General features: G+C 38.9%; 1 protein-coding gene across 2 annotated transcripts in view; it reads right to left on the bottom strand.

Moving 5' to 3' along the window:
• LOC147705978 (protein-glutamine gamma-glutamyltransferase 6-like) overlaps positions 1 to 14,626 on the bottom strand; it is a 322,464-nt gene extending 307,838 nt beyond the window's left edge. The window contains exon 1 of one of the 2 annotated variants that reach the window (XM_086932438.1): positions 14,467 to 14,626. In XM_086932438.1, coding sequence (XP_086788564.1) covers positions 14,467 to 14,473 — 7 coding nt within the window. In that variant the 5' untranslated portion in view covers positions 14,474 to 14,626. Of the gene's footprint in view, positions 1 to 12,302; positions 12,530 to 14,466 lie in introns of those variants that run through there. The other variant, XM_086932437.1, reaches the window with a different exon arrangement.
• Between the last annotated feature and the right edge of the window lie 205 nt (positions 14,627 to 14,831).

The raw sequence follows: 14,831 nt of genomic DNA, 5'->3' as shown, positions 1-14,831 counted from the left end.
AGAGATTAAGTAGGGGTCGATTGGGGTACAGCCAGAAGCGATCTCAAGAATTTGTTTTCAGCCACTTGAATCTTTACATGTGATGTGTAACCTCAAACCGAGGTACCATAACTGGCTATAGCGAGGCACTTAGTTTTATAAACATTCGGTGTTTGTAAAAGTTACAGTACTTTGAGGAGGCAACTGACCTGGTCTTTTATCCGTTGCTCGGCCGCATTTTTCGAGTGGCGGTGGGTGGAATCCTGTTGGAACGCTTCCATGGCATTGTGTTATCTTTGTGCCTGTGTTCCTGCCTCTTTCCGGCGTGCCTGACTTGCTCTACGTGTGTCAGGGTCACATTACGTAATCTACGTGACCCGCATGGCGCCACCACTTGCTTATGGATCATTTGAGGCCTGGCAGTCAGAGCTGCATACGCTTGTGGCCTGTTACACGTCGCGCTGATAGGCACAGCTGAAGTTAATTAACAACTCACAGACGGAGCTACATACACCCCAACGGTTCCTTTTTTATCTTTGGGCACTGTTTTGGGTACGGTTTAATTAAGTTACACACTGACAGGCACACCTGTTTTTATTTGCCTGTCGCATGTGCATAGTATCATTCAGGAAACAGGTGAAGGTATTTATCCGTATAATTGTATTTTGGCTACACGTTCTTCTGTTGTGTAGACATGCATATACATACTTACGATGGCTCAGCAAAACTTTACACATGGTTTTTGGGTGTCAGGAACACAGTCATCAATAAAGAGGGTGGAATGGAATGATTATTTTGTAAATTATGTATGTGCAGTGGATGAAAAAGATAAAATGTCAGCTGAACAAAAGAAATGAATACTTTGACACTCTTTAAGCCCTGTAGGGATGAAGACTTACAGTTTTATGCCCAAAACTGGAGATGGCAACGTGCTTGTGGTGGCCCTGAAGGACTTGGATAAATATTTTGCAACCAAAGTGTGTATTGGGATTACAAAATGTATACTTTTTCAATGCAAAGTAGAATGGAATCTGCTGATGCATTTGTGGCAAATAAGAGGAAACTGTGTATTGATTGTAAATTTAGTGTGTTACGTGACAATCTAAATAGAGACCAACCTGTCATACATGCCAATAATTCTGCTATCCATGAGCGTGTTTGGATTAATGGTGATTCACCATTAGAGGAAGTTTTAGCTATAGTGTGTAAAGCTGACATTTTAAGTAGATGTGCCAGTGAATTAAAACAGTCAGAGAAAATTACAGAGTGTGTATGGAAGGTGACAACTCGTAAGGTGAAAAGACTCAGGAAAAGTAGCTATAGAAACGTACCGGAAAATAACGTAGGTGTTACCAATGTGACAGTAAGCAGAATCTAACGCATTGCAAAACATTTCCTGCTCTTAAACAAAAGTATAGTAAGTGCAGCATTAAGGGACATTACACCAAGGTGTGCAGAAATAAAACAAATAGTGTAAAATGCATATGTGAGAACTGAACACCTGGGCCAAGTGATGCCGAGGAGAAGACGGAAGAACAAAACAGTGAAATGAGTTTAAGAGACAAGTTTGTTTTGAATATTAATGAGAAAAGCACCAATGGGAAACTAGAATGTGATTAAGGAAAATGTGCAAATTCCGTTGATCTCTCCAGCCCTGTACAGAAGAAGCTTTTCTGTTTGCATACAGTTTAGCCCTTGCCTGCCTTAAACAAAACAAAAAGGACAGCCACCTATAACCCAACATATCAATCCTCCCACCAGTGTAGCTTTCCAGATTGATGTCTGTCAATTCTAAGTGTGAAACAATTTCCCCCACTGTAAAATCCGTTTGTGTATTGACTTTGCCATCTTATCAATAAGATTGCTATTGATCTGTTTCCCCTTCCTAAAATTACAGAAAAGGTCTCATATTTAAAGATGACAAATTGGTTCTCTACCATTGATCTTTCAGCTCCTTATCATCAGATTCCCCTCACATCGACATCCAGGAGTCTAAAACCATCCATCACGTCGTTTGGGTGTTATCAATTTAAATGGATGCCGTTTGGACTAGCATCGGTGGCAGCTGTTTTTCAGCGGTTAATGCATAAACTGTTGAGGAAGAGGTGGGAGTGATGTTCTTTCAAGACGAAATCTTAACATTTGGAAAGAATAGAGAGATACATTATGAAAGATTGAGGAAAGTTTTACAGATATTGGAGATGGTGAACAGTCACAATATCACATTTTTAATATCGAATTGGCAAAAGATCGAATTTTAAATATCGAGTGGATATAATATCGAGTCACAAAAATATAGTGGTGCAGAATATCGAAATTCAGGTAAGAAACATCGATTGTCATATTATCAAAGTTAGTAATATCAATAGACATAATATAGTTGTTAAAAATATCGATTTTATTTAGTGTTTTAAGCGTTGGTAAATGTGTGTAAAAATATATATCATTTTTGTAATGTATGTTTGCATTTTTGTTAAAGTAATGAATGTTATGTTATTTATGTTTTGCGTAATTTAATTCCTGTAGCGGGTTATGGGTTTATAGGGGAATAGGGTGGGAAGTAATTTAATTATAGTATAATAAATATGACATTTTAGGAATTATTAATTATTTTTAATTTAATTTTGCATTTTAGTTCTGTAGCAGGTAGTGGGTTTATAGGGGAATAGGGTGGGAAGTAATTTAATTGTGAATAAGTAATTATTGATTTATTTATTGGTATTGATATATATTATATTGTTAATTAATTAATAATTGGTAATTAATTTTTAATAATTGGTAATTCATTTTTATTAATTTATTAATTGGTAATTATATTAGTTGAATTAATTTATTATTTGGAGCGGTTTGTGGGCTTATAGGGGAATAGAGTGGGAAGTAAATTTTATTGTAATTAAGTATTTTTTTTTATTGGTATTGATCATTTATTGTTAATTAATTATTAATTGGTAATTAATATTTATTAATTGATTCTTTGATAATTAAATTAATTGTATACATTTATTATTTGGAGCGGGTTGTGGGTTTATAGGGGAATGGGGTGAGAAGTAATTTAATTGTAATTAAGTATTTTTTTATTGGTATTGATAATTCATTTATTGTTAATTAATTATTAATTGATAATAATATTTATAAATTGATTAATTGATAATTATATTAATTGTATACATTTATTATTTGGAGCGGGTTGTGGGTTTATAGGGGAATGGGGTGGGAAGTAATGTAATTGTAATTAATTAATTATTGAAATTATGTTGTGTATTGATAATTAATTTACTGGTAATTAATTATTAATTGGTTAAAAATGTATTACTTTTTGTTGGCATAGAAAATTAATTTGTTGCTAATTAATTAATAGGTAATTAATTTTTAATAACTAATATTTATTGGCATTTATAAATAATTAATTAATAGATGATTTGTAATTGGTAATTAATTTTTAATACATTTGTATTGGTATTGATAATTAATTTATATATATTTTTTAATAAATCATTACTTTCCCTACTGAGTGGGAATAGTAATTTCTACCCTCCCGCTATTCCCTACTGTTGCACTCACTGAAGTGGGCATAGTAATTTTCACCTACCTGCTATGCAACGTTTTCCCTGTTACACTCACTGGAGTGGGAATAGTATTTTGTACCCTCCCCCTATCCAACGCTTTCTCTACTGTTACATTAGATGGAGTGGGAATAGTACATTATTTCTACCCGCTATCCAACACTTTCCCTACAGTTGCACTCTCTGGAGTGGGAATAGTAATTTTTACCCCTACGCTATCCAACACTTTCCTTACTGTTGCACTCACTTCAGTGAGAATAGTAATTTTTTACCTACCGGATTCCCTGTTTTACTCACTAGAGTGGGAACAGTAATTTTTACACTCCTGCTATCGAACGCTTTCTTCACTGTTGCCCTCACTGGAGTGGGAATAGCAATTTTTACCCTCCCACTATCCAACACTAAAAATATTGAATATATTTTCATAATATTAAGTTAACATATATATGTATTAAAAAATTAAATTGCATGTTCATTTATTTATTTATTTACATTATTTTGTGTGTTGATAATTAATTTACTGTTAATTCATTATTAATTGGTTAATAAATATATTACTTATTGTTGGTATAGAAAATTAATGTGTAGCTAATTAATTAATAGGTAATTAATTTTTAATAAGTAATATTTATTGGCTTTTTTAATTAATTAATAGATGATTTGTAATTGGTAATGAATTTTTAATAAATTTCTATTGGTATTGATAATTAATTTATATATATTTAATTAAATAATCATTACTTTCCCTATGGTTTTTACCCCTACGTTATCCAACACTTTCCCTACTGTTGCACTCTCTGGAGTGGAAATAGAAATGTTTACCCCTACGCTATTCAACAATTTCCCTACTGTTGCATTCACTGAAGTGGGAAAAGTAATTTTCACCTACCTGCTATGCAACGCTTTCCCTGTTACACTTACTGGAATTGGAATAGTATTTTGTACCCTCCCCCTATCCAACACTTTCTCTACTGTTATATTTGGTGGAGTGGGACTAGTAAATTATTCCTACCCGCTATCCAACACTTCCCTACTGTTGCAGTCAATTCAGTGGGAATAGTAATTTTTACCTACCTGTTATCCAACGCCTTCCCTGTTGCACTCACTGGAGTGGGAATAGTAATTTTTAAACTCCTGCTATCCAACGCTTTCCTTACTGTTGCCCTCACTGGAGTGGGAATAGTAATTTTTACCCTCCCACTATCCAATACTAAAAATATTGAATATTTTTTTCATAATATTACGTTAACATATATATGTATTAAAAAATAAAATTGCATATTCATTTTTTTATTTACATTAATTATTTATAAATTGTAAGGTTATTTAAGTATGTTTGAGTATGTTTTACTTAATTATATTCATTATTTCATGATTTTACAGTACTTTTAGGACATTTTAAAAATTTGCTATTTTAACAAACTATGGGGCATATTATCAAGGACCGGTGTTAAAATTATCGCCGTTTTATCGGCAGGAAATTGCAGATAAAACGGCGATATTTGGCTTGATAATACGCCCTTGTTAATTCCCATAGAAGCCCATGTTTTGGTGTTAACATGGGCTTCTATGAGAATTAACAAGGGCGTATTATCAAGCCCATTATAGCCGTTTTATCGGCAATTTCCTGCCGATAAAACGGCGATAATTTTAACACCGGTCCTTGATAATATGCCCCTTTATTATTTGTAGATAGGAAGTCGATATTCTGTCATTCTATATTTTTTCATCGATATTTTGTAGGTTGATATTTTGCTCCTCGATATTCTGCCAGTGATCCATTGGAGATTAAGGAGCTGACTGTGGAACTAAACAAAAGTAAGTTTGCTGAAAGGGGTATAACCTATTTGGGGCATGTGATTACTGGAAAGAGTCAAACCTAAACCATCATTAATCCGTGCAATAACAGGTGAACCAGTCACGTGCAACAAGGATGAGGTACGACCTTTATTTGGAATTGCTGAGTATTGTGCAAAATTCATTGCACATTTTGCAGACAATTAGTGAAAAAACATGTATAGTTTGTGTGCGACTCAAAGTGTGTAACAGAATTTAAGTGCATTAACCAGGATTTGGAAAAAGTTTTTACTTTAGGTATTTTCGACCCAGCTTTGGACTGGATTGTAACAATGGATGCCAGCAACATGGGGTTGGGGGGAATCCCTGTCGCAGAGGGATGTTAAGGGTGGGGAGCAGATCATTTTGTTTGCAACCAGATCTCTGTCCCCTGCTGAAGATATGTGCCTCATCATTGAAAAGGAAGCATTTTGGCATGCGCGTAGGCCTTAGAACATTATAGTGCCTTTGTGTGGGGTAAACAAGTTAAGATTAGATGTGACAACAAAACTTTTGTGAAGCTTTTGACTGCGGAAGGTAGTGTCACAGGGGTGAGCAGTCAAAATATTGAATTATTAATATCAAACTACAATTATATAGAGTTTACAATATCGTAGGGACAGAGTATCGATGTCAAGAATATCGTTGACCAGAATATCGACCTTAAGGTTAGTAATATCGTAAACAAAAATAATGCTGTTAATAATATCGATATTTATAATAGTATTATGTATTTTAGTATGTATTTTATATGTATGTTTAAAAAATGCTGTAGTGTTTTTTAATTAGTTCTAAATATATGTATTAAATGTTTAGAAATTAATCATTTCTTTAAAGTAAATTTAGCGTTTTAGTATCACAGCCGGTTGTGGGTTTATAGGGGAATAGGGTGGGAAGTAATTTAATTATAATTAATATTTTTTGTATTCATTGTTCATTAATTTTACAATTGATCGTTATTTTTTATTAATTGATTACTAGATAATTTAACTAATTATATTAATTTGAATATGTAGCGGGTTGTCGGTTTATAGGCGAATAGGATGGGGAGTAATTTAATATTTAAACATTAATTCATATTTTTTTATTCATTGTTATTGATAAATAAGGTTTTGTTAATGAATTATTAATTGGTAGTTAATTTTAATTAATTGAATCATTTATAATTATAATAATAATAATGCATTTCTTATTTTTTTTTTATTTGTTAATTAATTCATCATTAATTAATTTATATTAATAGATTAAGTCAAGTCAAGTCAAGTCATATAATTTGTATAGCGCACTACATACCCAGAGGGTTTCAAGGCGCTTAGGAGGGGAGGAGGATTACTTGTCAAATATCCACGTTTTGAGTTGCTTTCTGAATGCTAGGTGGTTCTGGGTAAGGCGAAGGTAAGCGGGGAGTGAGTTCCATGTTTTAGCAGCCAGGTATGAAAAGGATCTGCCTCCCATGGTGGTCTTGTTGATGCGAGGTACAGTGGCGAAGGCTTGGCTGGAAGAACGTAGTTGGCGGGAGGGGGTGTAGAAGGACAGTCGTGAGTTGAGGCATTCTGGACCGATGTCGTAGAGTGATTTGTGTGCGTGGGTAAGCAGTCGGAAAGTGATCCTCTTATTGACGGGTAGCCAGTGGAGGTCTTTAAGGTGACCAGAGATGTGTTCGTTGCGTGGGATGTCTAATATGAGTCTGGCTGAAGCGTTTTGGATTCGTTGGAGTTTCTTCTGGAGTTTTGCGGTAGTACCTGCGTAGAGGGTGTTTCCGTAGTCCAGTCGGCTAGTGACCAGAGCGTGGGTGACTGTTTTCCTTGTGTCGGAGGGGATCCAGCGAAATGTTTTTCTGAGCATGCAAAGAATGTTGAAGCAGGAAGAGGATACGGCGCTGACTTGTCTGTTCATTGAGAGTGAGGAATCCAGGATGACGCCTAGGTTCCGTGCGTGGTCTGTCGGGATGGGTGCTTTTCCGAGGGCTTCCGGCCACCAGGAGTCGTCCCATGCAGAGGGGGAAGTACCTAAGATGAGGACTTCTGTTTTGTCTGAGTTCAGTTTCAGACGGCTTTGTTTCATCCATTCGGCAACTTCTTTCATTCCTTCGTGTAGGTTAGTTTTGGCGGTGTTGGGGTCATTGGTGAGAGAAAGGATCAGTTGAGTGTCATCCGCGTAAGAGATGATGTTGAGGTTGTGTTGGCGTGCGATGGCCGCGAGGGGGCTCATGTATACGTTGAAGAGGGTGGGGCTGAGTGAGGATCCTTGTGGTACGCCGCAGATGACTTCAGAGGCCTCAGACTTGAATGGTGGAAGGCGGACTCTCTGGGTTCTTCCGGTGAGGAACGAAGTGATCCAATCAAGTGCTTTTCCTTGGATTCCGATGTTATTGAGGCGTTGTAAAAGGGTTTTGTGGCAGACTGTGTCGAATGCTGCAGAGAGGTCAAGGAGGATGAGGGCGACTGTGTCTCCATTGTCCAGTAGAGTTCGAATGTCGTCTGTTGCTGCGATGAGGGCGGTCTCAGTGCTGTGTTTTGCTCGGAAGCCAGATTGTGAGGGGTCGAGGGATTTGTTGGCTTCGAGGAAGGCGGCGAGCTGGTTGTTGACAGCTTTCTCGATGACTTTGGCCGGGAATGGAAGAAGCGAGATGGGGCGGTAATTTTTGAGTTCGGTGGGGTCCGCTGTGGGTTTTTTCAGAAGGGCGGTGAGTTCAGCGTGTTTCCAGTCTTCCGGGAAGGTGGCGGAGTTGAATGAGCAGTTGATGACGTCTCGGAGGTGCGGTGCTATGACGGAGTCTGCTTTGTTGAAGATGTGGTGAGGACATGGGTCTGTGGGGGATCCTGAGTGGATGAAATTCATCAGGCGGATGGTGTCCTCAGTGGAGATTGGGTTCCAGTCGTTAAGGGTGTTCACAGGGGGAAGATGATCAGCAAATGGTAGGGTGGGTTGGTTTCCGGGTTGGTTGTCAAAGCTGTTGTGGATGTCTGCAATCTTGTTGTGGAAAAATGAGGCTAGGGAGTCGCAGAGGCTTTGAGAGGGGGTGATGTCGTTGGAGTTGGCCGAGGGATTGGAAAATTCCTTGACGATGTTGAAAAGTTCCTTGCTGTTGTGAGCGTTGTTGTCAAGTCGGTCCTTGAATGCTGTTTTCTTGGCTTTTCGGATTAGTTGGTGGTGAATGCGTGTGTGAAAGGGTGTGTGAGGGCATTAAATCCAACAAAATGGATCCCCAGGGTAAACTTCCCGTTACCCCAACAATACCACTCGCATCATACACTGTATTGGTCTTCTCTCTCCCTCCAGGAACAGCAATACAAATTTTTACCCACCCGCTATCCTACACTTTCCCTACTGTTGCACTGACTGGGGTGGGTATAGTAATGTTTACCCCTACGCTATCCAACACTTTCCCTACTGTTGCACTCTCTGGAGTGGGAATAGTAAATGTTACCCTCACGCTATCCAACACTTTCCCTACTGTTGCACTTACTGGAGTGAGAATAGTAATTTTTACCCCTACGCTATCCAACACTTTCCCATAAGTTGCACTCACTCGGGTGGGAATAGTAATCTTTACCCCTACGCTAACCAACATTTTCCTTAGTGTTGCACTGTTTTGAATTGGAATAATAATTTTATTACCTCTTCTTGTTAATGTAGTATAGAAATAATATTAAAAAGAGTACATTCTTTTTTAATGTTTTATTTATATTATTGTTAAATGGGTATAGATGTATTTATAACGTATATGATAGTTAAAAAATGTGTATAAGTTATTACAATAAGGGGTCGATTAAGATTCGGGAATCGAATCCGTACGACGATTCGTATTCGTAGCCGTTTCTGTACGAATTGTACAAATCCGTCCGAATCGCGTAGTACGATCCATAGGTTTAAAATACGTCAGAATCATTGCGAACCATACGAAAAACGAGGTTAAATCCGTTTGACATAGAGCCGCACAGTGAACCGTACGATTCGTAAACATGCCATACGACCCGCCAAGTACAACCCAAGCCAGGGACCGAAAACGGGATTCCAACGGAAAGCGGCGAATGAGCAATTCGTACTGAGAACCACACATTCACATACGCACCGTACCCCTATGTTTCGCAACCCTACGCACTGTACCCCTACGCACCGTACACCTACACACCGTACACCTACGCTCTGTACACCCATGCACCGTATCACGATGTACCGTACCCCTTTTCTCCGTACTCCGACGCACCGTACCAGTTTGCACCGTACCCTGCGATCATGGGGTGCACTCGCGTACCCGGGGGGTCCGTTTCACACGCGTTTCGAGTCAAAATCTGCTTTTACGTACATTATAAAGTCCCGTAGAAAAAGAATAGTACGGAGTGTCGTCCTAACGAATCGTACTTGCTGGTTCGTAAAAAGCTGCTTCGATCCGTACGGACGTCGCATACTGCATGTTCCGAATGCAATTCGTACGGATTCTTAAGTCGTATGGTCTTTCGGACGATTCGTACTGAGATCTGCGTTGGGTTTGGATCGTACTTGCTCGTACGTACGGGGACGTTGAAGGTGTACGATTCGTACGGGAAAAACGCTCCGTACGGCGATTCGTAGGGGATATAACCGAATCGGAATCGGCCCCTAAGTATTAAAAATTATTAGTGAGTATATGTATTATATATTATATGTATATGTTTAAATTAGTTTTTTACTTTATATGTACATATATTATTTATAATTTTTAAACATTTAAAAACATTTTTTACTGTTTATTTTAAATTATATGTATTCTTTACTTTATTTTACATTATTTTTTAAACTTAAATAACAAACGATATTTTGAACAATATTTTTTACATCAATTTTTTTTCGATATTTTTGTACTTACCATAATGTAGATAGGATGTCGATATTCTTGATCTCGAAATTTCGCCACCAATATTTTTAACGTCGATATTCTTGTACTCGATATTCTGTCCGTGATTCGTCACAGGTTCTGCGAGAATTTTTATGTTTAGGGAATTTGTTGAGCGCACGTTCACTGCAAGGTCTCTTGGCGCTAGAATTGCACGTTTGTCTATAAGGATAAAAGGTTATGTGTACCACATTGTGTATGTTCAGGGTATAATTTGGGGCGTATTGTTATCTAGAATGCCTTGCCTGTTAGAAAAATGTGAGGCCAATCTATGGAATGACTTTAATATTGCATTATTATATGACTCAGGCACTCCTTCTATTAAGAGAGAAGAGTGGGCGAAGGAACTCAAGGATGATGTGGTTTTATAAAACGTTTTTGAATACTTGTGTTGGTTGGCCAAGGAAGGAGCATTTAACTGATACATGTAGGCCTACTTAGGAAGTCAGGTCAGAATTATCTTTGGCTACGTAAGTGATTCTTTGGGGGGTAGGATTATTTCTCTGTGGAGTTTACATCAGAAATGTTAAGCTTATGTCTTGAAGGACATTTTGGAGTGGTGAGGATGTAAACAGTAGTCAAAGAGATGTTTTGTTGGCCCGGAGTTGACAAGGTGGTGAAGAGACTTGTCAGATCCTGTGGGGTATGCTCATCTGCATTTAAGTCTCTTAAGACATTGAGGCCGCCAATGAGTGAATGTTTTGTTCGCAAACAACCTTGGTAGAGTGTTGTGTTGCATTTATTCAACCCGTAAGGGACTTGCAGGAGCATGTGATAATGCTTATGGTTCTTTTTTTCTGAATGGCCTGTAGTAGATATTGTTACTAAAGCTGATAATGCACGGTGTTAGAGTTCTTAGACAGGGTATTTTGCCTGAAAGGATTTCTGCTACTATGTTAAGTGGCAATGGAGTGCAATTTGGGTCTAATGCTGCTAGACCATATTTTGAAAGAGTAGGGTTGAAACACAAAAGAATGTCTCTTTATAATCCCAGCTGGAATGGCACTGTGGAGAGATTCAATAGGGTAATTAAGAGAGTTATTAAATGTGCTGTGGGTAAACAATTTGACTGGCATAACACTGTAAGGAAGGCTGTGTGTGCATATAGAGTTACTGCCAATGACACTACAGGGTTATCTTATCTCCTTTTATAATAATGAGAGGAAGAAGTCCCAGATGTAAATGTACTCCTGTGTGGTTCAGTGATAGTGCTGTGGAGCAGTGGTCACTGGATTTTGTGAGAGAAAGATTGGAAGAAACACATAAGAAAAATAAGTCTCATTATGACTGCATTGATGGTGTTAAACCTGTATGTGTTAATGTGAGAGATTGGATGCATGGACATAAACCCAATAGAGTTCCCAAGGGTGGGAGTCAATTCTTTGAACCGGAAGAAGTTGTCGAAATTTCCAGAATGCGGTGAGGCTTAAAGTGGCAAAGTGTGGGGTTCAGAGGATCAGTGGAATAAGGGCAGAAAAGATGTGAATGAAGAGGTATACTCATCTTTGTTGGATGATGCTGTGGAGTTGAATAGTGTACAGTTGAATGGCACAATGGAGATTACCCCTGATACATCTTGTGACTCTGGAACGTCTGGGGTTAGTCTGGAGAATGCTACTGATGTGGAAAATAGAAGAAGGGCGAGTGGATGATTTAGCTAACTTGAAAAGGGAATATCCAGGCTTGTAATTATCTTTTGTAATGTGTTCTTTGTAGTTAAAGAGGATGTGTTGTGTTGCTTATTCCGTTCTGTGTTCCACTGCACGGGGCATGTTAGGTCACTCCTGACATAGTAGTGCTCTATGGGCAATTATTCGGTTTGGAGCAGTTGGCAGAGGCAGCGTTATGGTGCAGACCTGTTTCCTGAATGTTATGCTTAAATAAAGCATTACTTGCAACACGTTACCTGCCTGTTCGTGTATTACTGGAGAGGAAAACACACTACAGTACTATACCAACTGACTGCAATGCAAAGGACACAAAATAGCAGATCGATCACCTAACGGTTATGAACTCTGGAACAAACAACAACACTGAAAACGGCTTACCTATTTCAACTTCGCCCATCCTCCCAGCTCTCACTGTCCCGTCTGCCAAGCGCCTCAAACTCTTTCTCAAGTAACTAGACTGTGTTTCCCCATTTCACTTCCAGCCATAAAGTCTGTTTCATTTATTGCATACGTGCATTTAGTAATCTGCAGACTTCCCCAAAAAACGTTTCAAATCCGCGTGATACTTGTAAAGTCTGTTTACACTATGTATGCAGCGACAAATCAACCGAAACCGGCCGTACCATTATATTCAGTACAAGAGGGAGAGGCTGGAACATACCAAATATTTGACCTATTTGCTTTTTATATTATAAAAGAAAGATGTGTGGTGTTTCATAACTCCATTTTAAGGACTCGTCGTGTAATTGTTCGGTGCTAAATATTTTGAGATATTTGTAATAACTAACATTTTTTAAGACTCTTTTTATGATCTTTCTATTCTAGCTTCGTTTTTTTAATTACTATTATTCCTGATACGTCATCCCTAAATTGTCAAGACTATTTCTCACTTCTTCCTTATGTCTCAAAGGCGCACTCCAAAACTAAACAGGAAGATCTATATTAACCATGTAAATAAACGCCATACTGTGCGCGCCTCCTGTGCCAGGGCATTTTGTGGCACTTTGCCAATGCTCGGTTGTTGACATGCAAACCTGGTCCCCGGAAGCAGCTGAGTGCTTAACGGCGCAGAGAGCAGTTTTGTAACAAAGTTGGCCGGCGAAACATGGCTGAGGTGCAGAATGGAACAATCTTTTGCAAGGACGGATCGGATTTAATAAGCATGGAACTTAATTTACAAGCCTCTTGCGCCACCGTAAGTCATATTTCGCCATATTAAAAGTGATGAACCAGCTGCGCAAGGGGGTTGTAAATAAGCCCCAAGGTGTTTTTAGGAGTGACTCATTCATGACTGAACAGTTACAGTATGGTCTGTGTAATATGAATTTCTGTAGTCACTAAACATGTTTTGCAAGAATGATCCAACATTTTATCTTACCCCCTCTACTTGCAGCATATGCACACCACCTCATCAGTAGTAGATTTAAACTAAAGCCTCTTGTACCACCTAAACCACCAAACTTCACGGTCATCAAGTAACAGGAAGTTGCATTTCCAACTTAGTTTAAAAAGTGTGAAGTAACAGCAAGCCCTGCAACATCAGCTATATCCCTACTACGCATCTGTACATGGCCTTCATGCACCGAGCATTCACCCAACCACCATTGTATCCAAGTAAGAATTCATGGGATTAGAAGACCTTGAGCCTCATTTATGAGCCCTTGCGTCACTTTAACGCCGCCGGTGCGTCACTTTTTGTGATGTACCAGTGGCGTACAAAATGCGCCTTGTTGAGCCATATTTACAAAGTGACGCATCTAGGTAGATGCGTCACTTTGTAAACCCCTGCGCCACATTATACCTGCGCCAGGTATAATGTATGCAAGGGGGGCGTATTGGAGCAAGAAAGGGTCGTAGAAGTGACGCAGTGAAATCTATGAGATTTCAGGGCGTCACTTCTAGGACGCCGTTGCGTCAAAATCTTGCGCCTGCCTCACAGCAGGCATAAGACTGACGCAGGCCCTTTCACATGAGACTTGCCCCATGTGAAAGGATGCATTGCTGGAGTTGCGTCACTTTTGTGACACACTCCAGCAATGCGTCAATTTTGCGCTTACAGATACGTCAGAAATACTGACGTATCTGTAACACCTTGCACAATGATGCGTCATAATGTAAATATGACGCATCATTGGTGTCGCAAGGAGGGCGCAATGAAAAGTGACGCGTCGCTGTTTTCACGCACCGATGCGTCACTTTTCATAAATGAGACCCCTTGTGTTTTATTTAAACAAAATGGCCGACAATCAATCAATCAATCAATCAGGGACTTGTGAAGCGCACTACTCACCCGCAAGGGTCACAAGGCGCTGCATGATTGAAAGTTTCAGTGATTTCATAATATGCGTTATAACGTTTAACAAGGTGATACGACAAACTTAGTTAACTTAATAATATTGTCAGTGGTTGATGACAACTGGTTGTCAAGACGTCATGGGAATTGATTGGAGGGAGAAAAGAATGTGAGACTTTAAAGAGGCAAACTCGAGAAATATAGAGCTGCAGTCAAGGAAACAGTGAACTTGTACCCCATCGAACTCACCTTCCATGCTGTCTTCCGTGCTCTCTTCACCACTGCCTGCAAGTGGATCTTCTGCTTTGGAGCTCAGCAAAAGTTTGATGAACGTGCCACCGGCAAGGAACAGTGTCTGTATTTATAACCGACCTGTGATGCTATCTGCCAAGCTAGCTAAGTGGAATGCAGTGGGTGAGGCAATGGGCTTTGTTCCTGATCATCTTAACGAATTAAGTCATCCTTTGCAAAATAAAACCTTGCGTAACAGCAGTTGGTTAATCTTCTCCAGACCACAGAGGGCAGGGATGAAGCAGTGCCAAGAGGTACATTCTGCTGCTTGCTACCTCAAGACATCTTTTAAAGCATTATCTTTAGTTATATCCAGCCGTCAA

The sequence above is a fragment of the Lissotriton vulgaris genome, chromosome 7 (assembly GCF_964263255.1).
Source record: "Lissotriton vulgaris chromosome 7, aLisVul1.2, whole genome shotgun sequence".
Taxonomy (NCBI): Eukaryota; Metazoa; Chordata; class Amphibia; order Caudata; family Salamandridae; genus Lissotriton; species Lissotriton vulgaris.
Note: the sequence above shows the minus strand (reverse complement) of the source record. Positions and strands in the feature narration are given on the sequence as shown.